The sequence below is a fragment of the Mustela lutreola genome, chromosome 3 (assembly GCF_030435805.1).
Source record: "Mustela lutreola isolate mMusLut2 chromosome 3, mMusLut2.pri, whole genome shotgun sequence".
NCBI classification, from domain to species: domain Eukaryota; kingdom Metazoa; phylum Chordata; class Mammalia; order Carnivora; family Mustelidae; genus Mustela; species Mustela lutreola.
This window is the reverse complement of record NC_081292.1, coordinates 137,082,283-137,108,889: the sequence shown is the minus strand read 5'-3', so window position 1 is coordinate 137,108,889 and position 26,607 is coordinate 137,082,283. Positions and strand designations below refer to the sequence as shown.

Sequence of the window (26,607 nt, the reverse complement as noted above, 5' to 3'; positions counted from 1 at the left end):
ATCAATGGAACTATCGCATGTTATGGTCTTCCGCAAAAGAACACCAGATATAAAAAGGGAAGGCCTGCCACTCATCCTTCTGTGCCATGTGCAGCGCAGGTCATGCTAGGAGCCTGGGAAAGTCAGTCCTTCACCTCCTGCTTACGCTGATCTAGTATTTCTCCCTGCTAATCCTTGTCTATCTCTGGTTTCATAAGATGCTCAAATACCCTTTCTGGCATAGATTCGAAAGAGCACTGAAGCTGAAAGGGATATCATCTATCTCAATGTGTTGTTTTATATCTAATTTTTTTCCCCCTTTCCTCAGTATTTGGGTGCATTTTTACTTAACAATTACCATGTTTTGTTCTATTGCTACTATGTGCACGGACCTAAGAAAGTTAGGTCTCGCCTTGACTTTGAGTTCTTCATTTTAGCTCAGAGTCCTCCCCCTGACATATATTTTATACATAATTTTTGAGAAATAAATATGTTTCAGGTTGAAGATCAGAAGCAAAAACAAAACAATGTTCCTTCTACTTTCCCAGAGATACAAATGGTCCTCAGTTTTAGAGAACATGGTTTCCTTCAGCCATTTAGTAGAAGTTAAAACTCTAGGTTTAAAAATAAGCCAGAAGGTTTTTAAAATCTCTTGTAATTAAAAAAAAAAAATTACTAAATAAGCACATAGGCAATAGGAAATGCCCCTCCTTCTTCGGCTTGGCTCTGCTTTTGTTTTCTTTTTCTTTTTTTTTTTTTTTTTTTTTTTTAAGATTTTATTTATTTATTTGACAGAGAGAGAAATCACAAGTAGATGGAGAGGCAGGCAGAGAGAGAGAGAGAGAGAGGGAAGCAGGCTCCCTGCTGAGCAGAGAGCCCGATGCGGGACTCGATCCCAGGATCCTGAGATCATGACCTGAGCCGAAGGCAGCGGCTTAACCCACTGAGCCACCCAGGCGCCCCTTGTTTTCTTTTTCAAAGGGACTTTGATCCAACTTCCTATTCAGTCTAGAAAATCTCCTCCATAACATTCTGGTAACCTCTGTTTGAACACTTTTCCCGAAAGGATGCTTTCTTTGAGGAGAATTTTATGCTTTACTTGTGTTAAGAATCTCTTCCTGGAGGCACCTGGGTGGCTCAGTGGGTTAAGCCTCTGCCTTTGGCTCACGTCATGGTCTTAGGGTCCTGGGATCAAGCCCCGCATCCGGCTCTCTGCTCAGCAGGGAGCCTGCTTCCCCCTCTCTCTCTCTAGCTGCCTCTCTGCCTACTTGTGATCTCCGTCTGTCAAATAAATAAATAAAATCTAAAAAAAAAAAAAAGAATCTCTCCCTGTATTTAGCAAAGCTATGCCTTCACTAGGTATCTAACAATGGATCTGAGTTAGCCTCCCCAAGCAACACAGATGTGTCTGACTGCTCTCCTCTTTTAACAGCTTTTTGACTGGAAAATTGGTGCCATGACTTCTCATTGAAATAAAACCTCAGGGCTTCATCTGCCTTGACTCTAGGACTTTAATGACCTTTTGGGAAGTCCCACTCCCACTGGACTATAAGCTCCCTCACAGCAGGGACATTTGTTGATAGGAGGGTCACCCATAGCCAGGCAACTTCTTAATGACTTCTTTGGGAACCTGTGTCTTTCCAGAGGAGAATAATGTATTGTCTGAAAATTTGCAACAAGTTTAGGAGAGAAACTTGAGTAAGAATCCAATCTAGTCTCCTCACTCCTCCTCGCCTCTTGGGGAGGAAATGACTTAGTCAGCCACAGGTTTAGACTGAGCGTGCTCAGCACTGGCTTCCTGAGGCCTTTCTTGTTGATCTGCCTTCCAGAAGATGTGTGTATTTACACTCGCTCTAAAGTCTGAAAGGGCCTGTCCAGAAAGCCTGTGGTTCTCTAGCTGTGCACCCAAGTGTCTGGGTAGGTCGTCTATCTAAATCAGCGATGAAGTTTTAGGAAACCCTCTAGGAAAGTCCAAGCCATGTTTCCTAAGCCAGTTTTTACGAGTGATTGATTCCTGACTCTTGTGCCTCTTGTTCAGATGGCGCCAAACTCAAAAGGCAATCCAAGAACATTATTTTTTTTACCTGTACAATTCCTAAAGTAGAAAAATGCTGTCCACAGAAAATAACACTATCAGATAATTTCTACTGACAATAAGAGAGAGAGTGTTATCAAATCTTTTTCTAGAAACATTTCAACTTATTAATGTTCCCCTTAAATATGTTTATTTCCAGAATTTATTTACTTTCAGATGGGAACTACTCAGTGGACCAACAACTCCTTGATCTATATGATATATTTTTGTTAAAGTGATTATATTAGTTTTTTTGTTTCTATAAGAACCAGATGTGACTTTGATTCATACTGAGTTTTTAATCAGCTAAAATTTTCTACCTTCTCTATTAATGCCATTGACAGAAGTGTTGAACACTGCAGAGTTAGGACAAAGTCAGATGTCTCCCCAAGGCAAGGCACACTGTCTTCTAGGTTGACACTGTTGAACTATCTAACATTCTTAGAACAGTTATAACCTGACCAAACTCATTCAGTTCATATCTTTCCACCTACTGTAAGAGAGAGATCATGAATGTGTTTATCAAATGACTTTTTGAAATCACAGTAAATTTTGCCTATGGCACTAACCTAGAATTATCCATTAAATAATCATCTCACAAAGCAAAATAAGGTGAATTTAATACAATTTTTCCCGAGTCAATCCATGTTGGCCCTTGGCACTTTTTCCTTTATTCTCAAAGACAAATAACTTTTCAGTTTTTAGGTCATTATCGAATTTCACAAAACTTCCTTTTTAATTTTAATTAATTTTTGAAGTTCAAGTATAATTAACATACAGTGTTAAATGTGTTGCATGGTGAGAGATGTTTGCAGCTACACTTGAGATGAGCACAGTGTAACATATAGACTTGTTGAATCACTATGTACACCTGTACAATGGTACTTTAATTTATAAAGCAAATGATAAAAAAAGTACCTACAATAGATATTTTTGATGCTGCCAACTGTAATTAAGCATCAACACTGTGTGTAATTATTTTTTTCTTTTTTGTAGAGATATACTTAATCCAGGCAGGTGGATCCAGACTACTTTCTCTGGGAGATGAGAGGTATTGACTAAGCCGTGGTCTTGTGTTCTACTCCATCTGAGCAATTGATCCCCCTCCCTCATATTAGTTTGGTTCTAAGGCTGTGGGGGCAGTTAAGTAACCGGTTCTTAAATTTTTAAATTATCTTTTCTATGATATGTTACCTCCAACCTGGACTGTCAGATAATGTATATTAAGGGGAACTTTGAAAACATAAATTTGTTTTAAATTTGCTCGTCTTGGGATGCAGCAACGAAATATCACTGTGCGGTGGGGGAATGATGCCTTCATTGCCTGTGTGTCCCTGGCTCTGAGTTGTACAGGATTGGGCTGCTATACCTCCTTGCAAAAAGTGAGTTGATTCTATATAAGTATAGTTTAAATGAGCTCAGTTCAAAGAAGGCTTCCAACTTACCTGCTTTTGTTGGCAGTATCTTCAACCTATGAGAATTAGATCTGAGTCTTAAACTGGCAACATCATTTCCCAGCTATGATTTCCTTTGTGGTCTGGGAAAGCACTTAACTTCCAGATTTACTTCATGGAATAAAAATCCTTAATATCAAAAAGGTACTTCCATGCTGTTGGCATGGGAATCTGCAGTGTCATTACAAAGCAACTCATTTATATGCAGCAGTTCCTTGCTTTCCTTCGATCTTGGGGGAAAAGTTAGTATGTCTGAAATTCAGGAGAATGGCCGCCCAGTTCAGACATTGGTTTCTGGGATTTGTGGAGGGCAAAACATTTTATCTTTTTTAGTCTGAGTTTCCTCAACTATATAATGGTATTTGATCAGATGATCGTTATATCCCTTCTAGCACTTGAATTCTATAACCATAAATGTGGGCATTGTAAGCTGGCATCTTCTGCTGAATAGTTCTATGATTTTGCGGGAATCTCTTTATATTCTGGGAGTTCATTTAACCCGAGGAGTTTTCAGATATTACTATGGATTTAACTACACTGCTCACCTTGGAAGTAAAATACCATCACTAATCTGTTAACAGCATAATGGGCACTGTATTTACTAAATTGCCTAATGCCACCTGTTGCATTTGGGAATTTGAAAAATGAGTAACGCTTTATTATGTCCAAGAGAAAACCTGTGATGAATATATTCTTGTAATAGTCTAGGGGAATTGTTCTCTTTTTTAAAAGTTTTTATTTAAATTCCAGTTAGTTAACATACAGTGTTATCAGTTTATTATTTATTTAGTATTAGTTTATTAAGCATTAGTTTCAGGTATAAAATACAGTGATAAAATTTAGTGATTCAACACCTCCTGGTGCTCATCACAAGTGCACTGGTTAATCCCCATCACCTGTTTCACCATCCCCCGCCCCCCTTCCCCTCTGGTGACCATCAGTTTGCTCTCTATAATTAAGAGTCTGTTTCTTGATTTGCCTCTTTCTCTGTCTTTTTTCTCCCTCTAGGTTCATTTGTTGTGCTTCTTAAATTCTACATATGAGTGAAATCATATGCTATTTGTCTTCCTCTGACTGATTTAGTTCAGTTAGCATAATTCTCTAGCTCCATCCATGTTCTTGCAAATGGCAAGATTTGATTTTTTTCTATGGCTGAATAATATTCTATTATATAATATATATTATATTTACATATGTATACACATATACTGTATATATACGTATATGCATGTATATGTATGTATACATATTTTATATATACATACCACAGCTTCTTTGTCCATTCATCAGTCAATGGACACTTGGGCTATTTATGTAATTTAGTTATTGTAGATAATGCTGCTATAAATATAAGGATGCATGCATCCCTTTGAATTAGTATTTTTTATTCTTTGGATAAATATCTAGTAGTGCAGTTACTGGACTGGAGGGGTAGTTTTATTTTAAACTTTTTGAGGAACATCCATACTGTTTTCCAGAGTGCCTACACCAGTTTGCATTTCCACCAACAGTGCAAGGGGGTTTCTCTTTCTCTACATCTTTGCCAACACCTGTTGCTTCCTGTGTTGTTAATTTTGGCCATTCTGACCCATATGAGGTGATATCTCATCCTAGTTTTGTTTTGTATTTCCCTGGAAAAATGTCTATTCATGTCTTTTGTCCATTTCTTAACTAGATTATTTGTTTTTTGGGTGTTGAGTTTGATAAGTTCTTTTTATATTTTGGATATTAATCCTTTATCAAATATGTCATTTGTGATTATTTTCTCCTATTTGGTAGGGCGCCTGTTAGCTTTGCTGTGCAGAAGCTTTTATCTTGATGAAGTCCCAACAGTTTATTTTTGCTTTTCCCCCCTTGCCTCAGGAGACATATCTAGAAAGAAGATGCTGTAGCAGATGTCAAAAGAGGTTACTGCCTGTGTTCTCCTTAGGTTTTTTTATCCGTTTTGAATTTATTTTTTGTATGGTGTAAGAAAGTGGCTCAGTTTCACACTTTTGTATGTTGCTTTCCAGTTTTCCCAACACCATTTGTTGGAGAGACTGTCTTTTTCCATTGGCTATTCTTTCCTGTTTTGTTAAAGATTAACTGACCATATAACTGTGGGTTCATTTCTGGGTTTTCTATTCTGTTCTGTTGATCTATGTGTCTGTTTTTGTGCCAGTACCATGCTGTCTTGATGACTATAGCTTTGTGATAGAGCTTGAAGTCTGGCATTGTGATGCCCCCAGCTTTTCTTTTCTTTTTCAAGATTGCTTTGGTTATTTGGGTCTTTTGTGGTTCCACATAAATTTTAGGATTATTTGTTCTAGTTTTGTGAAAAATGTTGTTGGTATTTTGATATGGATTGTGTTAAATCTGTAGATTGCTTTGGGTAATATAGAACTTTTTTTTAAAGTAGGCTCCACGCCCAGTGTGGAGACCATTACAGGGCTTGAACTCACAACCCTGAGATCAAGACCTGAGCTGAAATCAAGAGTTGGACATTTAACTGACTGAGCCACTAGGTGCCCTGGGCCGTATAGACATTTTAATATTTATTCTTCCAACTCATGATCATGAAATGTCTTCTATTTCTATATGTCATCTTTAATTTCTTTCATCAGTATTTTATAGTTTCTAGAGTACAGGTCTTTCACCTTTTTGGTTAGGTTTATTCCTAGGTATATTATTGTATTTGGTGCAATTGTAAATGGGACTGATTCCTTAATTTCTTTTTCTGCTGTTTCATTATTGTGTGTAGGAATGCAATAGATTTCTGTATTTGATTTTGTATCCTTCAACTTAAGAAGATGCTATTGCTGATGTCAAAGGGGTACTTCAGAGAGTGTCTCTGGTGTGTGCTACATGTGCTCTCCTATTGTATTTTGGCTGCTCTATCCTTCAGGCTAGTCATCTGGAGAGGCTTTCTTGCATGCTGTGGGCAGTGTTCAGTCCCCTGCCTCTATGTAGTGAGTTTTACCTACATATGCTCTGATCTGCTTGTGAAATGAGATCAGACACCACCTCCACCAGAACTGAGGCCCTGCAGAACACTCTGGTTGGGAAACATAGTGTGGGCAGGGATTTCTACTGGTGTTCAGGGGAGGAGCTGCTGTGCTAGGACTGAGGCAAGTTTGATTGAAAGGGGCAGTCCTGTGAGAGTATAGGGGTGTGGGGCTTGTTGTAAACAAGTCAGGCAGCTAGTGTTGGCACTGCACTGCTTCTCATAGATGGATCTGTATTTATGTTGAGGATTGGAGGAGGAAAATGGTATCACCTCGTTCCTTTTTTCCTGGAGAAGCATTTCTGTAAACACTGCCTCTCAGGGACGCACTCCATTCCAAGAAGAGTGAGCAATCTCCTCACTGTGTGCCCCAGGCATTCTTCAGATTGCTCTTTCCACACTGTATGTCCCCCGGTTGTTTGCCTGCTTGCCTTCTAGGAGCAGGGCAGTCAAGCCTGATAATCTTTAACACTCCAGGCTTTAAGCCCTGCTGGTTGCAAGAACTCACAAAATTCAGCCCCTCTTGTTTTCCAAGCCAATGTCTTTGAGAAAATGTTCTCCTTGTGCATTTTCCTGTGTGGTCCTCTCTCATCCTTCTTTGCACCCACAGCACCCTCCCTTCCATAGCACTGGTGATATGTTTCTCCCCTAACCACATCTTCATACTTTCTACCTTCTTTGATATGGCCTCTTCTCTCCCTTTAGTTGTAGAGTTTCTTCCGTCAGTCTTCACGTTGTTTTTTGGGATATTTAGGATGATTTGATAGTTATTTAGTTGTGTTTGTGGGACAAGAGGAGCCTCGGGCCCTCCTACTCTGCTGCCATCTTCCTCTGACCAAACACTACTGGAATTGTTCTTTCTGAGTCCAATAACTTTCCAAACAAGATAACACCATTTGGGATATCAGAATTGGACACAATGATTCCCAGATAAGCTTTTATTTTACTTGGCATTTTTGTTACTGTCCATATGGCTTTTTGGGAAATCATCACATCTGACCCATAATATAAATGATAGAGATAATAAAATGGTAAATGTGATTGAGCTGTTTAAAGGGAAGATTACTGTCACCCTTTCATTTTGCTGTCTGTGCTAACTGCACCTGAATGTATATGTGAAATGATGTCAGTGAGAGTTCTTGACAGCTATAATTGTGGGCCTTCACTTTTATACTAAATAACAAATGACCTTTTAACTTATATTAAAAAAATTGATTTCACAGTGAAAATAAACCTTGCTTTTTTATTTAAAGGAAACTTTTCATTTCTTTTTCTAAGAAAAATAAATAAAAACAAGAAAGTCTATATTTACTAAGTATAAATGAGTATGTTTGCTTTGGTAATAATGAGTTTCACTTCAATTCTTAGTAAATGGGTGTGGTTGACAGTGTAGACAATGTACAGAATTCAAAAAATAAGCTGAATTTAGTATCTCTTAGAAACCTAGTTAAGAAGGGGCATCTGGGTGGCTGTCAGTTAAGTGTCTGCCTTCAGCTTAGGTCATGATTCCAGGGTCCTGGGATCAAGCCCCATATAGGGCTTTCTGCTCAGTGGGGAGATTGCTACTCCCTCTCCCTCTGCCACTCCCCTCTGCTCATGCTCCCTCTGTCTCACTTGTACTCTCTCAAATAAATAAATAAAATCTTTTAAAAAATGTTACCTAGTTAAGAAAATGTGATGCATTGAATGTTACTCTTTACTATTTCAATGAGATGATCTCAATCAAAGGTGATTTTGTTCTCCAGGGAACATCTGGCAATGTCCATGGACATTGTTTGGTAATGACAACTGGGTGAGGAGTGGAAGTGCCACTGTCATCTAGTTGATAGAGGCCTGGAATGTTGCTAAATATCCTATAATGCACAGGACAGCCCTCCACAACAAAGAATTCTCTGGGCCAAAATATCAATATTAAGAAATCCCAAAGACCAATCACAGTAACCAAAGGCTATCTGATATAAGACTAAGATTCAACAAAGTGATCAAGGTTTGGCAGCTTTCCTTTGCTTCAGAGTAGAATCAGGGTTTATTTTTTTTATTTTTTAATTTTTAAATTTTTTTAAAAGATTTTATTTATTTATTTGACAGACAGAGATCACAAGTAGGCAGAGAGGCAGGGAGAGAGAGAGAGAGAGGAGGAAGCAGGCTCCCCGCAGAGCAGAGAGCCCGATGTGGGGCTCGATCCCAGGACCCTGGGATCATGACCTGAGCCTAAGGCAGAGGCCTTAACCCACTGAGCCACCCAGGCGCCCCTAGAATCAGGGTTTAAATGCTTCAAGACCATCCCACAAAAAAGACAGTTTGTATAATGATACTTGCTGCCTGGAGATTGTATAATTGCAGTAGACCTTGACATAGATTTAACCTGTGGAAAAGATTATAGAAGGTTATATAGAAGATCTAAGAATTGTACTGACTTGAAGGAAAGATAAATCATTCTCCATGAGATAACAACAAGTGGGGAGATATTTATTTTAAATTCTCATGTCATAAGAATACTTTATTAATTTGGGGGCAGTTGAGAATAATGTTGACTCTATTTATTCCTTCAGTTCCTTGGGAGAAAGAGAAACACTAGAAGCAAATTTGACAAAGCAAAAAGATAGGAGCTAATTATAGTCCAGCAGCTATAAATAGAGAGCAACTTATATTGAAAATCCGTAATGATCGATTTAAATAATGTGTTTGAAATTATGAAATATTTGCATTTTGTGAATATTCGCAGTTTTTGCTACATATTTAATTTATCTGTAATATATAGATTTTAAAGCAATGTAAATATTTTAAGAACTTTAGTATTTATATATCAGTTGGATCTTATGTTTTAGTATATTACCTATACTAATATCAACTTAGAGATAGATTCAGTGGAATAAGACACAAGCTAATTTCATGTATTAAGATTTTCCAGTGGATAGTGTGAAACAACAGAACCATAGCTTGGTGGTATAATAGAGAGAAGTCAAATTTGAAGTTGGGATTGACTAAAAGGAAAATGGGAAAGGCAACTAAAGGTGGGAGAAATAGTAGTAGTTTGGAGTGACATTATGGTGACTGAAGGGCTATCCCAATACCACTGTGCAATGCTGTGGTCCCACTGTTAAACAGGAGATGCTCGGAGGAAAATAGCATAAATGGAAGAAGAACAACTAAGTAAAGTATAGAAGGGAAGTACAGGATAAGGACATTCATATTGCATGTGCATTGAAAGATTTGATTCAGATAGAAAAGAAGGCTTTAATTCACTTTTTTTTCCCCAATGAATAAGGACTCTAACCTCAAAACATAATGAATAACTGAGATTACATAATTTTCTTTACCTTATTCCTTTCTTCATTGAATAGTGTCTGCGTATTTCTCGCTGGTTCTTTTAGCAGGTCGATGAAGTCGTCATGGAGGTCTTCCAAATTCACATTTGTCTTTAAAATGTCCCCCTGCTGTACAAAGCAATGGTTAGTGAGAGCCTGGGTCAGGAAAGTTGGAAGTACAGCACTACAAAATAACCCCTAGGAAGAAAACATAGGCCACTTGGAAACTTTCCACAAATATATTCCACAAGAGACTGAGGACTCTCATGTTGTGATTTACAAAATTATCTTGTCAAGCTCACAGCTCCCCCATCCACCTCACTGCTTTGATACAATTCATTGCCAGTAAAAATTGGTTGTTCAAAGGCCCAGCCAGAATGAAGTCATTATTGCAGTAGGATGCACCTATAGGAGCATTCTCTAGAGAAAGGAATCATTGTGCATGGCCATCTAAGCCATTAGGAGAGCTTTAGGGAGAAGTGCTGAGGAAGAAATGTCTGAAGATTTTGGTGGAGAACGAAGAGGAAATCCAGAGAATATGCATAAGCAAATATTTGGGAGACTCATGAAGAGAGGAAGAAAACATCACTGAGTATGGTAAAGAAAAAAAGTTGAGAACAAAGGATGTTTCCTGTGGGAAACATCCCACAGAAGGGATGTTAGTTCATGGAGCTGTTTTAGTCAAGGAAGTACAGGTACTTGCAAGCTGCTGGGGAGCCCCTGTGAGGGCTGAAAAGACTCTGTAAAGGTGAAAGGAGCCTCAGGTACACCAAGTTTAGGATGATGGATTTTACCATACCAGAACATTCTCTATTCCACCTGGAACATGGTCATTAGATGGGCCTTAAAGAAATAGCACACTCCTTAAAGTGCATATGCTATATGGACTCAGAGAATTTGGGGGGAGATTCAGATTTTAGTCTAACTCTAAAATGTAAGCTGGTTGGTATTAGTGGATAATTTAACTCCGCTTTAGTACACATGTGATATCTAATCTCAAAATGGCAGTTGTTGTGGAAAGAATGCTAGATTTTGAATTGTATTTAATTATAGAGTTCACCACTACTGATCGTGAGGTCCCAGGCAAAGTACTTTTACCTTCTTTGAACTCCACCTCTAAAACAAGGAAAATGGGGCCCCTCACTGGCTCATTAACCTGGGTGGTTAAGCATCCGACTCTTGGTTTCGGCTCAGGCCATGATTTCAGGGATGTGAGATGAAGCCCTGCATAGGAGGCTGCTTGTGCTTCTCTCCCTACCCCTCATGTGCTCTTTCTCTCTCCCTCTCCTTGAATGAATGAGTGAATAAATAAATACATAAATAAAATCTTTAAAATAAATAAAATAGGAAAATATTTGCCTTACCACCATCATAAGGTTATTTGGAAAGCACTGAAGTAATATATATGAAAAGCCTTTGTATATCTCAAAATTTTATACAAATAGAAAGGGTTATTATCATTATTTCAGCTTTGATAGGGATTTCTGGGCCTACTTTAATAACCCCTACAAAATGCCCATAGCACCAACCTTAAAAACATAAAAACCAGACATTTATGCTCTCATGCAAATATCTGTAATGTGTTAGCAAACATTCTTTGACAAGCTTTTGTTCAGGGTCTAACTTGTAAGAGCCTTGTTGATACCCATAAGTCTTGCCAGGGAGGCTCTTCCTCATTTTTTATATCTACCCAAATCAAACCTTTTTGAGCTATTGAAGGATTCTTCTTCTCTGTACCAATCCTTTGAGTTTTTACTACAAATGCCAAAACTCTTTCTAGAAAACCCACCTTAGGCAAAGCACAGTATTAAATGTTGTGTGGGACCCTAAACTGAACAGGACCACAGGGTTTTCTCAGGTGTAATCAAATAGATGGGTTGAGGTAGTGATGGTAGTTACATGTGATGATTATAGTAGGAAAGAATACAAGTGTTCTGGGGATCAGAGAGGAATGGACAAAGGACTTGCAAAAGCCTTACAAAGGAGTTGAAAAAGAGACAACATTTGGGTTTGGCTTTGAGAGATAGTAAAATGTAGATAAACAGAGAGAGAAGGTCATGTACATGAAGATGTAGAAGCAGAAAACTCAAGAATATGGGATAGCCCGCCACTGAGACAGGGACCTACAGTGAATATAGAAGCACACTAATTTTGAAAGACACTCAGCCACGGAACATTGGAAGGCCTTGAATTTCAACTTTATTTGGTAAGCAATGAAGAATTTATAGTGGAGTACGTTGAGTATATAAATGATACTAGCAGCTGTATTTAAGGAAGGGTAATCTAGCTAGAGTGTATAATTAGGAGGCTCCTGACTAGTACAAAAGAGAATCCAGGTGATGAAAATGAGAAAAAGAGGGTGCGATCCTAACTAAGGTGTGTAAAAAGAATGGGGAATGAGGAAGTGGGCAGAGGGAGTGGCAAGAGCTTTCAGAAAGAATGGCCATGAAGGGATAAGAGAGTAAATTTTTTTAAGTGGACCTCACTTGAAGGTATACAACAGAAATGGGAGGGCTGTTCTAGATAATAGAGAGCAAAGAGTCAGATGAAGCCGTGCTTTTCAAGCTGTGTATTGGAAGTCAGGAGAAGAGACAGATCCTCAGAGGGTTGGGTGAAGGTGGAGAAGAAATGATCATTGTTTAAAAAGATAATATGCATATGGCATATCGTACATTACTGGTGACATTAAAACTGTAAAATGTTTGTGGAATGTAATTTAACATATGTATATTAGAAACATTAACAACTTCATGCTCATTTACCCAAATCTGCTCTGGAGAGTTTATGTGTAGGGAACGATACAAGAGAAAAAAAAATCTTTATATGCGAAGATGTTCATTGCAGTGCTATATAAAATGGCAAAAAAATTTAAGATCTAGTTTCTCAAGGAAAAAAGATTTGTTTGGTCACCCACTCAATTAAAAGCTTAGCAAACTATTTTGAACGGACTGAGTACTCAAATTTATGACATGGAAATTCATACAGAAAAAATGGTTGCTAGAAATATAATTCTACTCTGAACTACGAGAGCACCCTTATGTCTTGATATCAACAATGATCACAATAATTATAAACGTCTTCACATTTCAATTCTCAAGGTTACTCTATGATTAGGTTTCCCTATTCACTCCACTGTACAGATCAAGAAACTGAGACAGAAAGAGATGAGGTAATTTACCCCAAATCACAAGTCTAATAATTTGGAGGACTGGTATTACTAGGCAGCTGTTTTACTCTAAAGCCTATGTTCTTAATTACCTCATTATTCTCTCCATCTTAAGTAACCAGTTCTTTCAGCCAGTCACTAAAACAGTACTAACGAAGCTAATTTTCACAAAATACAGACAAAAGAATATATGCATTTCTCTCTTTTAACTAAATTTGCCTAGACATTAAATATCAACATATTTCCTCTCTAGTCTTATTCCATCAACTTTTTATTTCATAAAGGATGCTAATGATTGGTTTAATACTTCTATGAAGCTAAATGTTCAATGACTATAGCACCTGAGGATTTAATTTTATTTTCTCTGGGGCTACAATTTGGAAGGGGAAAAAAAAAAGCCCTTCCATTTATTATTTGGGAATGAAAACATAAGGCTACTTAATACAGACTTTACTTTGATTTTAATGGCACACATTTATCCTTTAGGTTGTGATCCATGAAAATGTAAATGAGACACCTTAATTGTGTTTAGCCTTCCTTCCCAGCAATATTTTTCTCTGCAGTGATGGAAAAGAAACAGAATTAATTATCAGAAACACCCAGATAATTATGTTAGAAAGCTGTGAAACAAATGTGCACATTATGTCCCTTGAGAATTTCTATTAGAACATCTTTGCACTAGAAGACTCTTATCAACACATTTTTATTTATATCACTTGAAAATACATATTCTGGGAAGAAGAAATTACCTTCAGCTTTTCTTCAAGCTCTGTGAGAGAGACACATAATTCAGTGATAGATTCAAGAACCTCTTTGTGTTTTGCCATTATTTTCTCAGCGAATTTCTGCCCTTCTTCAAAACCTGGGGAGAGAAGGGACAAAAAACCCTATTTTTGAGGTCAAATCCTTAGCAGGAAAAAAAAAAATCCCAGGCATCAATTCACCTCCCCAGTGTCTGGTGTAAAGGCTGATAGATAGTAAGTGCTTAATAAATACTTGTTGAATAAAAAAATAAATGAATGAAGACACTTTTTGAAAAAACGGGTGCCCCAGAAAAATTATTACATTTGCTGTACCTTGTCACTTTTATGTAACCTAAATCATGTTGCTATGCTAATATTCTTAAAGCACCACTCTAATCAGTTGTTTCCTGTTCAGAACATGGTCAATTCTTCATTTATGCATTCAAAAACAGTTTCAAGGTGCTTCTGACGAATATTTGTCACCGTAGATCTCTCACATACTTAGTCTCTGGTCAAAGTGCGCCTCTTCTCCACAGCAAGTAGTCTCTCCACGAGGAATGCCCTTCCCCCGGACTCCCTGCTGTCTACTTCAGATACCAGTATCTTTGTGAGATGTTCTTAATCCTCCCCGTGTAGATTTTCTCTCTACTGGAATAATAATAAAAATAGCTACCATGCAGTGAATGCTCATTATTTGACTATAGCTAAGCACTTTATATGCATTAATACATTTTTCCTTGGATTTTCTAGGCTCTATTGCATTTTACAAATGAGGAAATTGAGGCCTAGAGAGCCTCTTCAGGCTGCCCAGACAGAAGCAGAAGCAGGGATTTGAAACCAGGATTGTACACTCCACGGTTTAGACTAAGCAGTATTTCACAGTGGTACGGGCTGCATTGTGTCTCCTCCAGAACTTGCCATGTTGAAGCCTCAATCCCCAGTATCTCAGAATGTTACCTCAATTGGAGATAAGCTCTCTAAAGAGGTGATTAAACTAAAATGAGGCCATGAGGTTGGGGCCCTAATCCAGTGTGAGTGGATCCCACCAGTGTAAGATGAGGGAGGGTCACCAGGACAAGCAAGTGCACGAGGGATGCCCACGTGAAAAGGCAGCAGGAAGGCAGCCAGCTGCCAGTCTGGGAGAGAAGTCTCAGGCGACACCAACCCTGTCAGCACCGTGATCTTGTGATCTTGGACTTCGGCTTCCAGAACTGTGAGGAAATGAATTTCTCTTGTTTCAGCAGCGCAGTCTATAGTATTTCATGATGTTAACTCTAGCAAACCAATACACATGCCTTTCTGGCTACATTTACTGTAACATGACTTCTAGGTCTAGGCTGTGGATTCCTGAATGAAGGAACTAAGTTTTATTTACCTTTTTATCAATTATACTTCCTCATACATAATAGGTACTCAAAAAATTTTTTTGAGATAAATTTATTTGTTTTACAATTCTGGGTCCAAAGATGTTTGGGTGGCCTCTAAGAGTTAAAATAATATTCCTAAAGCTTTTTACTTATTGCAAATTTTAAAAAATTACATAGTTTCTCTACTGAGCAGATGAAGATTCACATTTATTTATTTGTTCAAGGTATTCAGTCAATGATTCATTTATTCGTCATGTATTTGTTAAGCACTTAGTATGTATCATGAAGAAGTAAACTAACAGGTAAAATCCCTTCTCTCAACGGAGTTTGCATGCTGGTGTAAAAGCCAGACAATAGACAAATAACTATACAGTCAGTTGGTATAAGGGCCAGGAACACAGATAACGCAGGACGCAGGATATGCATGAAGGGAGGGGAATTAAACTAGTGTCGGGTCTCTGTGAGTACTTAACAGGGTCCTGAAATTGAATACGCACTCAAATACAGTGACAAAACGTGCTTCCCTTGCCCTCAAGGAGCTTATGGTCAATAGAGAAGACAGATGAACAGATGAATAATTTCACTACAGTGTGGAAAGTACAAAAATAGAGGGAACCATATAAAATGCTGTGGAAGCAGAGGGTGTTCACAACATTTTAAGGCACCTATACAGTAAATATGGTAAGAGTGAGATATCACATTCGTTTCCATTAATTTTTCAATCCATATTTTATTATTTTTATGTTTCTACCTTTTCCTTTTGGAAAAGTACTAACAATTCATTCTTAATAATTTAATATTAGGTGGTACAGTATATATGTTTCTACACATTTTTATGGCTATCCATGGATAGCATTTCATGTTGCGTGAGAAAATATCCACAGCCAGCTGAAACATTTTGTACCACCCATTGTTATCTTCTTTCTAAGCTAGATTTGCCTGGCCACTGGGAACTACCCTTGGTCTATAGGAACAATATCAGGGGATTCATGAAACTTATTCCTCAGCACCCCCAAAGGCTATCATCACCCAGAGGGTTTCTGAAATGAGGGCCTCCTTTAGATAGAAAGACTCTTGAGACTGACAACTGTATTCTCTTTCCTGGTCATGGAGAAGAGAAAATCAGAACCAGTGAGATGATAATTTGAGTTCTCCTGTTTATTCCATAAGGGAGAAAAAGGCAAGGGACCTGTTCCTTAAATCTACTAACCAAACCATCTGTTTCTTAAATCTACAAACCACACCCCTCATAGAAATATGAAGACTAGAGACATCAATTTTAGCTTAACACCCACTTTAAGTATTATGGGAGTTTTGAATGTTTTTTAAGAAATCACCCTCATGGAAATGAGTTTGTTTTTTGTTGTTGTTGTTGTTTTGTTTTGTCTGCTTATAACCCGGTGGATGACCAACAGGAATAGAGGAGAAAAGAGAATAGAGAAGGAGGGTTTACACAAGATAGTTAAAATCCGAAGACTTCCTTGGGGTGCCTGGGTGGCTCAGTGGTTAAGCCTCTGCCTTCAGCTCAGGTCATGATCTCAGGGTCCAGGGATCAAGCCCTGCATCAGGCTTCCTGCTCTGCGCTGCACACACACACACACACCCCGCCCCCGCCCTCTCTCTGCCTGCCTCTCTGCCTACTTGTGATCTGTGTGTGTGCGCGTGTCAAATAAATAAATAAAATCTTTAAAAAAAAATCCAAAGACTTCCTCTCCTGGAGGCAGAAATGCCTTCCTCTATTCCTGGCTGTTTACTTTTGTAGATATGGGTGCTTATCTTGAGTCTCTTGCCTGAATAATTGCTGTAGTGAGGACCCTGAGGGCTTGTCATTCTCTGCTTTCTGCGGGATTAGGTTCACTATAGATTTGTTCAAGGGCAAATTGCTGGTTATTTTAAAAGAGACCTCACCATATAAGCGCTGAGCTAGGTCACTGATCTCCTGAATCCTTTCTTCTTGCTGAGGCACGGAGGGCCTGATATATTTATTGAATTGCTGGTGGAGAATTTGCACAGCTTCCTTTGTCTTGCATTCTGTGGAATATTTTCCAACTCTTACAACTGTGGCACTTGCATCTTCATACCAAAAGTGACACTAAATTAAAATGGGATAAGCGTAGATTAAAGAGATACCATGTTCTAAAGTTCTTCATTTTGACCACTGATGTATCAAATTTCAATATTCTCAAACTTTATAATCACATTAGTTTGAACTTTCTAAGTCATAATAAGGAAAATGTCAAAATATGATCATAGGCTTCTGCACTTGAGTAGTAGAGTTAGATAAGAAAATAAAGGTATGGAAATTCATTTGATTTTCCTGCCTTCTTAGATTTGCCTAAAATAGACTTGCTAAGAACATTGCAGACTTACAAGAACAGGAAATATAAAAAGCATACGGCACGAAAAAGAATTCAAATATCAGCTAAAAGAAAAGACAAAAAGTTCAAACACACAGATTACTGCCAAAATAATTGAAGTAATTAACAACACATGGATAAAGTACTGCCTGCTTAATAAATAAATTCTCTTCTAAGAATGAGACTTAGTTTATGGGTTGGGGAACAGCATTTGACCTTTTTGCTTTGTTTTGTTTTTAATAGAAGTTACTCAAGTCATATTTTCAAAGCACAGTGGAGAATTGAGACAGTTTCTCACCAAAAATACTAAATAATGGTGATGGAAGGAATGCGTCTGACCATGGTCAGAATGATTATGATGAGCGAGAAACAAAAACACATGAGTCGGTTAGGAGCTGGCTCTCAATAAGTTCCACAGGGTCACAGCAAGCCTATGGATCAGACATAGAGGAATGATCATCCTCATCTTCCTCAGTGCCGTGTCAAATCTAAAATCTGCTGCATCCGTGGCAGAGAGACGTTCTGTATCACAGAATAATGGGCCACAAAGAACTTCAAGTGTGGAATTTCTTCGACATGAGGTGTGCAAATAACAACTGTAATTTGTCAAATTTCCTATAGCTTATGCATCCTCTACCATTTATCCTCTTGACAAAAACAAAAATAACACCAATAACAATTTGTGTACGTGAAACACCCCACCATCACATTTCTTTCTAAACATTTGCAAGTGAAATAAATAAGTCACTTTGAGTATTTTAAAAAGATATCCAGCAGTGAGCATAATTTCATGACGGTTCAGCATCTTGAGTTGATGGCGTTATGGAGAAATGAGAAATTCTCCTATGTTGCTGGTAAGAGCAAATTAGTAAAATCTCTCTAAAGAACAAGTGGACAATGCTATCAAACTTTGCACCATTCATCCCCCTTTGGTCCAGCAATTCTACTTTAAGAAATTATCCTAAGGCAATAATCATGAAAAGGAGGAAGATGCATATATTTAATGACAAAATTAACTGCAGTAGCATTGTTTTTAAAGTTACAGAGCAATTTTAAAGAACATTACATATGGACACCATTTCAACAAGAAAAGGATACCTCTTCTGTCATCTCCTGGAGGTGCTCTGTCAGGTCCAAAGTCATCTTATAATCTGTCACAACTTTGTCAAACTCATCCACATGTTCTTGCAAATCCTTCATGGCTTCCAAAAGAACATTAACTTTATTATTTGGATAACTCAAGAAAGAATCAGAAGTTCTATTCTCAACTTTTTCCATTTTCTTTTTCAAAGCCTATGCAAAAAAGAAACAGTTTTTAAAACAAAATTCAGTTTTTATTTATGAGGCTAGCTGGTGATAATTTATTGACAGAAAAACTTGGGGAAAACTTTTGCAGCCTTCTCCCTGATGATATATTAAAATCATAATAATCACAAATGTATTTTGGAAAGAATGGGTTTTCTCCCACATAGTTTACTGATCCATCATTAAAATCATATAGAAAATTCACTACATACCAGGTCCTATTCCAGATTTCGAGAATGATAGTATGATTTTAAAAAAAGACAAAGATCATAAAATAAAATATTTTCTTATCTTCAAGAAGCCCACTGTCTCCTGGGAAAAATATTCAAGTTATCTAGCTGGTTCATGCGGTAATTGAGGTAGTATAGGAGGTTCTAGGAGTAATGGGCCACAAAGTTGTTCCTGACATAAGCATGTGCAAGGAAAGGAAATGGGGTGTATAAGAGGTGTGCACGTGTGTGTGTGTGTGTGCGTGTGTGTGTGCTCTGGGGAAGAATGGAAGCAGAGAGGCTGGGTAGATTTGGTAGAATTCATTCTAGAGCTGCCTCAAAAGATAAATTAACTTATACATTTTACATGAGGAACTCAACTGTTACAAAAGCAGAAAACTACCATCTGAATCCCGATGTTGCAAAAAAGCCCAAGGGTTAGGCATCTAGAATTGAAATGCAAACTGATTTTGTAATAATCATAGTAGTGCATGAATGTGCATACACACAGACACACACACAGACACGCCACCCGCACTTTCTCTTTACCTGTATTTTTTCAGCATGCACATCAACTTGTTGAATTTGATATTTAAGAGCCTTCAGATTCCGAGCCTTTTCATTTTTCTTAGCGTAATTAAACTTTAAATTGTTGAATTTCTTTTTGATATCTTTGAATGACTCTTTGAGCTGCAGTTCAATGAAAAGAAAGAGGTGATTTCCTTAAAATGAGGACACTAATATTGACTTGTAATAAATAAAAAAATCTTAACACTTCAAAATATTAATAATCCTCAAAATGTATTCAGTGATTTTTTAATAGGAAACAAATGTGCTAAGTGAACACATAATGAGAATTTAAACATATTCCTAAATTTAAATATAAATTGTTCTTTGTACTTTTTGATGTGTAAATTTTTTAGAGAGTGTTGGGGAGGGGTAGAGGAAGAGGGAGAGAGAGAATCCTAAGCAGATTCAACGCCCAGTGCACATCCCCATGCAGGGCTCCATCTTGCAACCCTGAGATCATGACCTGAGCCAAAATCAAGAGTCGGATGCTTAACCAACTGAGTCAACCAGATGCCCCTTGATTTGTAATTTAAAATTAGATTTATAAGTACAGAATATTCCTTGGCTTCCAAATAAAAGAGTTTTGAACATATCAGATTTTTAACAACTCTAATTTTCTTATTCGTATTTATTTGACATTATGTTTCCCATATATTCCGTTCTCTGTGTCTTAGATTCTTCTGCCTCCCAAGGCTCTCTTACAGTATCGAGAATAAATATACTAGGCTCCAATGAGCTGTTCCTGTTGCAGAGGTCAATGAAGGGTCGACATTCAGACCACCAAGGACATTAGTGAGATAAAAGAGGAGTCCCAATATGAGATTTAGTAGGAAAAATACTTTACTTGCCTAAATCCAGGTAAAAAATTATTTTTCATGAGCAGTTTGCAGAAGGGATTTCCTTTTTAGATATAGGCCACTAACTTTAGATGTTCTTCCAAACCGGAAAGTAAAGGGACAGCGTCACCACTGATGGCAATGCTAACTTGTGTATAAACAGAGCATATGGCAATGAACAGAGAGCAGAGCATGCATTATGACAGCCTTAAGAACATACAGTTCAACTTTACCAGTGAACCGAAGCCCTAAGCAGTCCAGTTCCATCAAACACAACACTTTCTGTACCCTTTCCCATATTCAAGAAAGATAAACATATTGACAGGCAACTCTCTCTTTATATTATCAGCAAAGAGAAGTACAGAGAAAACATAAACCTTCTCACATTATATGGAAGCATTTAACAGCAAAAAAATGAACAATGTCATGGTTGATAAATTTGAGCTATGATATGAAAAGTCAGAAACACATTAAAATTCTTTTCAATGACAGCAAATAAATTATTTGGAAGGGAATAAAGTCTGTGTACATGCTAGATTTTAGACCTATAATGCAGAAAAAACATGTCTGCCCTAAAAATATTTGCTTTCTCCAAATGCTTATTTCGAATCCTGCATATTGTAAGAACGGAACCCTGACCTTATCTTTAACATTTCTTGGAGACAATTACCTACAAAGGCCCTAGCAGATTTGCATACATGGAAATCATTACACTGATGTGATTTTTGCCTCTCACACACCTATACTGTTGTTTATGTCATATGGTAAATGAAATTGTTGAATGCTTGTTTTAAGCTACCAATTAAGCCAGCCACATTTTAAACATTTAAACCGATAAATCAGTAACATTCTGAAGAAATGGCAAGAACTATAGTTTCAAAATTTGAAAACTATTTCTCTATTAAAACTCACACAAATATTGGAGAAGATCATATTCATTTGGTATAGTTATAAAATGACCAATTAATATTTAAAGTCTTTGACATTCAGTGTTTTAACATGCATGTGTTCAATTTTAGTGGAAAAACACAAATGGGATTGAGATATATCGGGACTACTTCCTGAGTTATTCACATGGAACTTGGGCAGGAACTCTTTCCCCTCAAAGTCATAATCTGTGATTTTAGGTATAATAACTACCACATCTGAGGAAACCACAGATTCCTGTATTAAAAAACATGTCCCCAATAAAGAGTTATTGTTTCATGGGTACAGAATTTCTTTTTGGGATGATGACAAAGTTCTGGAAATGGATAGTGGTAATGATAGTAGAACGATATGAACGTACTTAATATTAACCTTAACCTTAAAATGGTTAAGATGGTACATTTTATGTTACATGTAGTACATGTGGTATTTTACCATAATTAAACATATAATTTCTATTTTTAATAAAAATAAACAGAATAAAAGAAAAAAGAAAGGGGAAAATATATGTCCTGTTACTAATAAGTATCCATTGGAAAAGGAAATTTTATATTCTTTTTTCTTGTACTAGAATGTGATACACATTATAAATTTCAGTCTAGAGAAAGGAAGAGGGTCTCAGTCATCAATCTGATAATCACTGGGTTATGTCTGCTTGTTTAAATGAGAAAGATCAACTTCTATTCAAAAACTAGGTGATGAACAGAGAAAGTCTGAGCCTTAATGCTATAATTCTAAACCATGAAATTTTAAATCTGCTTTGTATCAAAAACCTTAAGACCAATAAATGATGAGCACAATCTTATTTCTGCGGCTTCAGAATGTATGCACTTCTACCAAAGATGATTTATAAGACCAAAGAGTGTTCATGGTGCTATGAGTATGTGAAATAGAATCAGCTTCTTTTTGACACATGAACTCCTTTGACAAAGTTACTGGCACTTCTCTCTTTTGGTCCCCTAGAAATGCATTTTAAATCTTTGACCTATCCCAGCTGAAATTTAGTAGGACTTTTGCAGCTACAAGTGGAAGGCAGCATGTAGATTTTCAGAAAAACCTGATCATGCCTAAATTTCTTACCTGCACATTCTAACATGAAAACTTAACTTCCCATCTAATCCCCATATAACTTGTGATCATATTTTTAAAGGGACTGAGTGCCATGGTTGCTTGGCTGTGGGATCATTGTTCCTGCAGCTGTTTCTAACTTTAGTTAGCTTGTCAACAATGGGGAATGGTGGAAATGGCAAGACAACTGCTCAAATGGAACACGTAAGCAGAAAGAAACACCCAAAGCTTGGGCAGGATAGTTCACCCTATTCAAAAAATTTAAACGTTGCTATAATCCTTATTAACAAAATTTCTAAAAACCTTTAAAAAAACTTTAGGAGGATTTTTTTTTTTCCTAATGAATAATGTGATTTTCCTATGTTTCTACTTGTTCAGCTCCTCCACATTTGTTATGGAATCAGCGGACTAAGTTAATACAGCCATACTTAGGAATGAAATTAAGACTTTAAAATTGTGGTTCTTTTGAACCAGAATGAACATCTTCACCATATTTCCTAGGGAGCAGTGAGCTTCTTTCAGGGCTAGGAATGAACAAAACTTCCTTGAGAAGAAGCAGAAGCAAAAAGAGGCTGATGACGACCAGGCTGGATTGCTATTCTTAATCTTGACTAAGTTGGTTGAGGTCGCTCTGGCATAAGAATGTATTATTGGGAGTCTGGTGCTGGCAAGGCCAATTTATGTGAGGGCAATGGGACATTTTAAAACTCAGGACACACATTAAAACCAAAAGCCTTTTCAGGCACCTGAGTGGTTCAGTCAGTTAAGCATCCAACTCTTGATCTCAGCTCAGGTCTTGATCTCAGGGTCCTCAGTTCAAGCCCCATGTTGGCCTCCACACTGGGCATGGAAGCCTTCTAAAAAATAAAAATAAAATATAAAGCCTTCATTGGAATGATAGCACAGATTTGGCCAGACACAAAAATGCAAAACAGTCCATTTTTCTTCATGTCCACTTCACAGGCTCCATTTCTTGCTCATCCTTTTGCCCATTCCAGAAAAAAAAGCTTTCTGATGCTCATTTCCAGTAACAGAAGGCTTCACAGTTATCACTGCCCAGGATGCTTGCATTTGAAATGAAAGGACCCAAAGATTCATAATTCAACCTGAATGATTTGCTACAATTAGTATGGCTAGAATACCAAGCCTAAGTCCTGGAGAGATTTCAGGACAAGGCTCCCTTGGCCTCCTTTCGCTTGGCAACCGTGCAGCTGTTCCCATGTGCTCAAGGCCAGTGCTGCGGCAGCGGAAGTGGGACAGCCTGCAGGGAGAGGACGGTGGCTCCATTTGACCTCATGTCTCGATCATAGCTACTGTCCCTGCCCTGCAAGTTCTGTGTGTTCGTGTGTTTGTTTTACTTCCTGGACATAGTAACTACGATTTTAAACTTCAGCTTTCTGTATTCTTCAGGAAGAAGAGTCTCCTTGCAGACGTGAAACAACAAACTTTTATGGACATTTTCAGAACAAATACATCTTTTCTATTTTGTACCCTCTGGATGGACCCACGGTGTGGCCTGGTTGCGAGTGACTGTGATGTGAAGTCCCCCGGGGCTTTCATTCACTCTGGGCTCCATGTTCCCAGAGGACTTTCATGGGCTTATGGTCTAGTACGCAGTGGCCACATTGACAATATGTGTCAAGTGATGATAGTTTAGTGTTTTTTCTTAAAATGACGAATGTAGGGTTATCGATCCAGAAAATAATAACCCCAGCACCATACTACAGTGCTGCCCGCCCCGTGTTTTAGCCGTCCAGGCACTCTTTGTCTGCTTCTTCTCCTGCCAGTGGAGGACTGTCTGTGGCCATTTTGTCACCAGCAAAGTGCTCTACGATGTCAGGAAGTTCGATTTCATGAGTTGGGTATGTGTCTATTCCTCGATTCTAATTTGCTGCTTCTCATCTGCCTTATGTCTCTGGAACTCAAATGACCGACTTCAAATCAACAAAAAAAATTTGTGTAACTGGAACATGAGACTCCGACATATGGAACAGACCTATATATACACCAAGTTCTTTTCTGTTTCCTTCCCGATGAGTAGGATGTTGCTACAGTAGAAAAAGTTTCAGGCTAAAGTGATCTAATTACATGAAAGCTTCTGTTTGCGAAACTTATTTTGAAAGAATGGATACCAACCCAATTCTGTCATTGCTGTTTTGCTTTTTTTTTCTGGCAAAGTAATTGCGACCCATAATGAGACGCCAGTTATAAATTTCCATTAACATTATGTAAATGTAAAAGTAACTTTTTGGGTCAGGTTGCAGATAGAAAACATGCTTAATATCAACTTATTACGTTTCTAAATAAAGACGTGTAAAAGAATGAGTAACTACTGATGTTCTGTCACGTCTAACCACAGAGAATGTCTGTAATGCTTTGTGTATTAACAGCTTATTCATGCTGCCAGGCAAGAAAATATATGGTGAAACTCAACATTTGTGCATACCAATATATCTTTGTGTGAAATGAGTGAGAAAAAAATGCCACGAAATCTGGCAGTCTGAAGACTGTGAAGGTAGACATGGAAAAAATGAGATTTTACAATATCCTATGTCTTAGGTAGTGTATGAAATAAGAAAGTAAAAGTACTTTACTCAAAGATAATCAAGGCACAGAACAATGGTTCTTTGTCTTTAAAGAATATCACATCACATTAAAAAAAAAATCGCCTTTAGAACACCTCATTTTATTTTGCCCGAAGGTACTGAGTCATCTACTAGGGAGCTCAAGTACAGTTAGAACCATGTATGTTAGTTAGGGCATCATCAACAATTAATTTTGGTTGAAATGACCAAATGAACCGTGCTATTGTATCAGAGCATCCAAACAGCTTGAAATGGTTATGCCGGAAAACAGGCGGGCAGAGGAAAGTGCAGAGAAAGTGTACATGGTGCATCAGACTGCGCCATGGGAGCAAGTGGGGACTTTGAGTTTAGCAACTGACAACCTGTTGGTGCCCAATAGAGTCTGAAGACCAACAGATGAGCTTTTGGCCCAAAGCCGACTCCTCACACACCATGAACAGAAGCTCTGCAGTCCTAAGTGCTCTGCTCAGATGCAAATCGAAGACACCTCAGGTTTCTCACCCCAAAAAGGAAGAAGTGTCGGAGTCGAGATCTCCCAAAATCTATTTCCACTCAGAGTCTGTGAACTTCCAAGAAGCACTTGAAGCACACTGGAAACAAAACAACTGTGTTTCCAACTCAACTTAAAAAATAAAAATAAAATGCATTGGAGTGCCTGGGTGGCTCAGTCAGTTAAGCAACTGCTTTCAGCTCAGGTCATGATCCCAGGGTCCTCGGATCAAGCCCCATGTTAGATTTCCTGCTCAGCTGGGGAGCCTGCTTCTCCCTCTTTCTGCTGCTCTCTCTCTCAAATAAATAAATAAAATCTTTTTTAAAAAAAATCAATGTTTGCTCTAGTTCCTTGATGGTGTCTGACTTTAATGTTTTAATATACAAAGAACGTAGAATAACATATTGCTTTTAATTTTTTATAATGTTTTAAGTACCTATGCCAAATATTAATAATGATAATGTGACAAAAAGGTCTAGGTATGTAAATATTATCACCACTTGGAATCTAGCCATCTATACTGTGATATTCACAATACAAATTAGAATGTACATATATTTATTTAATTAAAGTGCACTAAAAATATTCCTTCTGATTATCTTCCCATTAGGCTTGTGGTTGGAAAGTCCAGGGTGTGGATGCTACACTGTGGCATGCCTGCTATAGTTATACAAGAAGGAAAGGAGGAAAGAACCAAGGATTTTCAAAGAACCTTTAAATGTGAAATTAAAACTTACATCAAAGATTAGATGGATATGAAGTAGAAACAAATGGGAAGACTACTAGTTCTTTTAATGTTTGAGTTTGTGTTAAAGTGATATCTGATTCCCACATGTATCTGGTTGCTCATTATGGTACAGACAATCCTGGGGCGTCCCGGCTGTGACTACAAGGGACATCTGTCATCTCAGCTAAGCTGGCTCCCAGCAGAGGCTCATCACGAGGCTGCCTGTAAATAGAACCCCTGTGGGAAGGGCCTGCACGGGGAGACCCAGCTCCATACATGCCATAGTGATCCAGGAAGATGGAAACTGAGCTATAGGGAGCTGGGAGTAACCCTTAGCTTCCTTCACTTGTGGTTTCTGTTAGTATAGAGCTGTATATCCCTGCAGGGAGAGAGATTTTTGGCAAAACAAAGTTTACCAAAGAAGAAGAAGGGAGAATGAGAGAAGGAAGGAGAGAGATT

General features: G+C 37.9%; 1 protein-coding gene across 7 annotated transcripts in view; it reads right to left on the bottom strand.

Moving 5' to 3' along the window:
* The window catches only part of CCDC141 (coiled-coil domain containing 141), a 234,603-nt gene that overhangs the window by 17,804 nt on the left and 190,192 nt on the right, over nt 1-26,607 (bottom strand). For 6 of the 7 annotated variants that reach the window (XM_059166907.1, XM_059166908.1, XM_059166910.1 and 3 more), the window contains 5 exons: nt 19,495-19,635; nt 18,530-18,724; nt 16,983-17,166; nt 13,714-13,826; nt 9,811-9,927 (listed from right to left, as the gene is read on the bottom strand). In XM_059166907.1, the coding sequence (XP_059022890.1) occupies nt 9,811-9,927; nt 13,714-13,826; nt 16,983-17,166; nt 18,530-18,724; nt 19,495-19,635 (750 nt within the window). The remainder of the gene's footprint in view (nt 1-9,810; nt 9,928-13,713; nt 13,827-16,982; nt 17,167-18,529; nt 18,725-19,494; nt 19,636-26,607) is intronic. The other variant, XM_059166909.1, reaches the window with a different exon arrangement.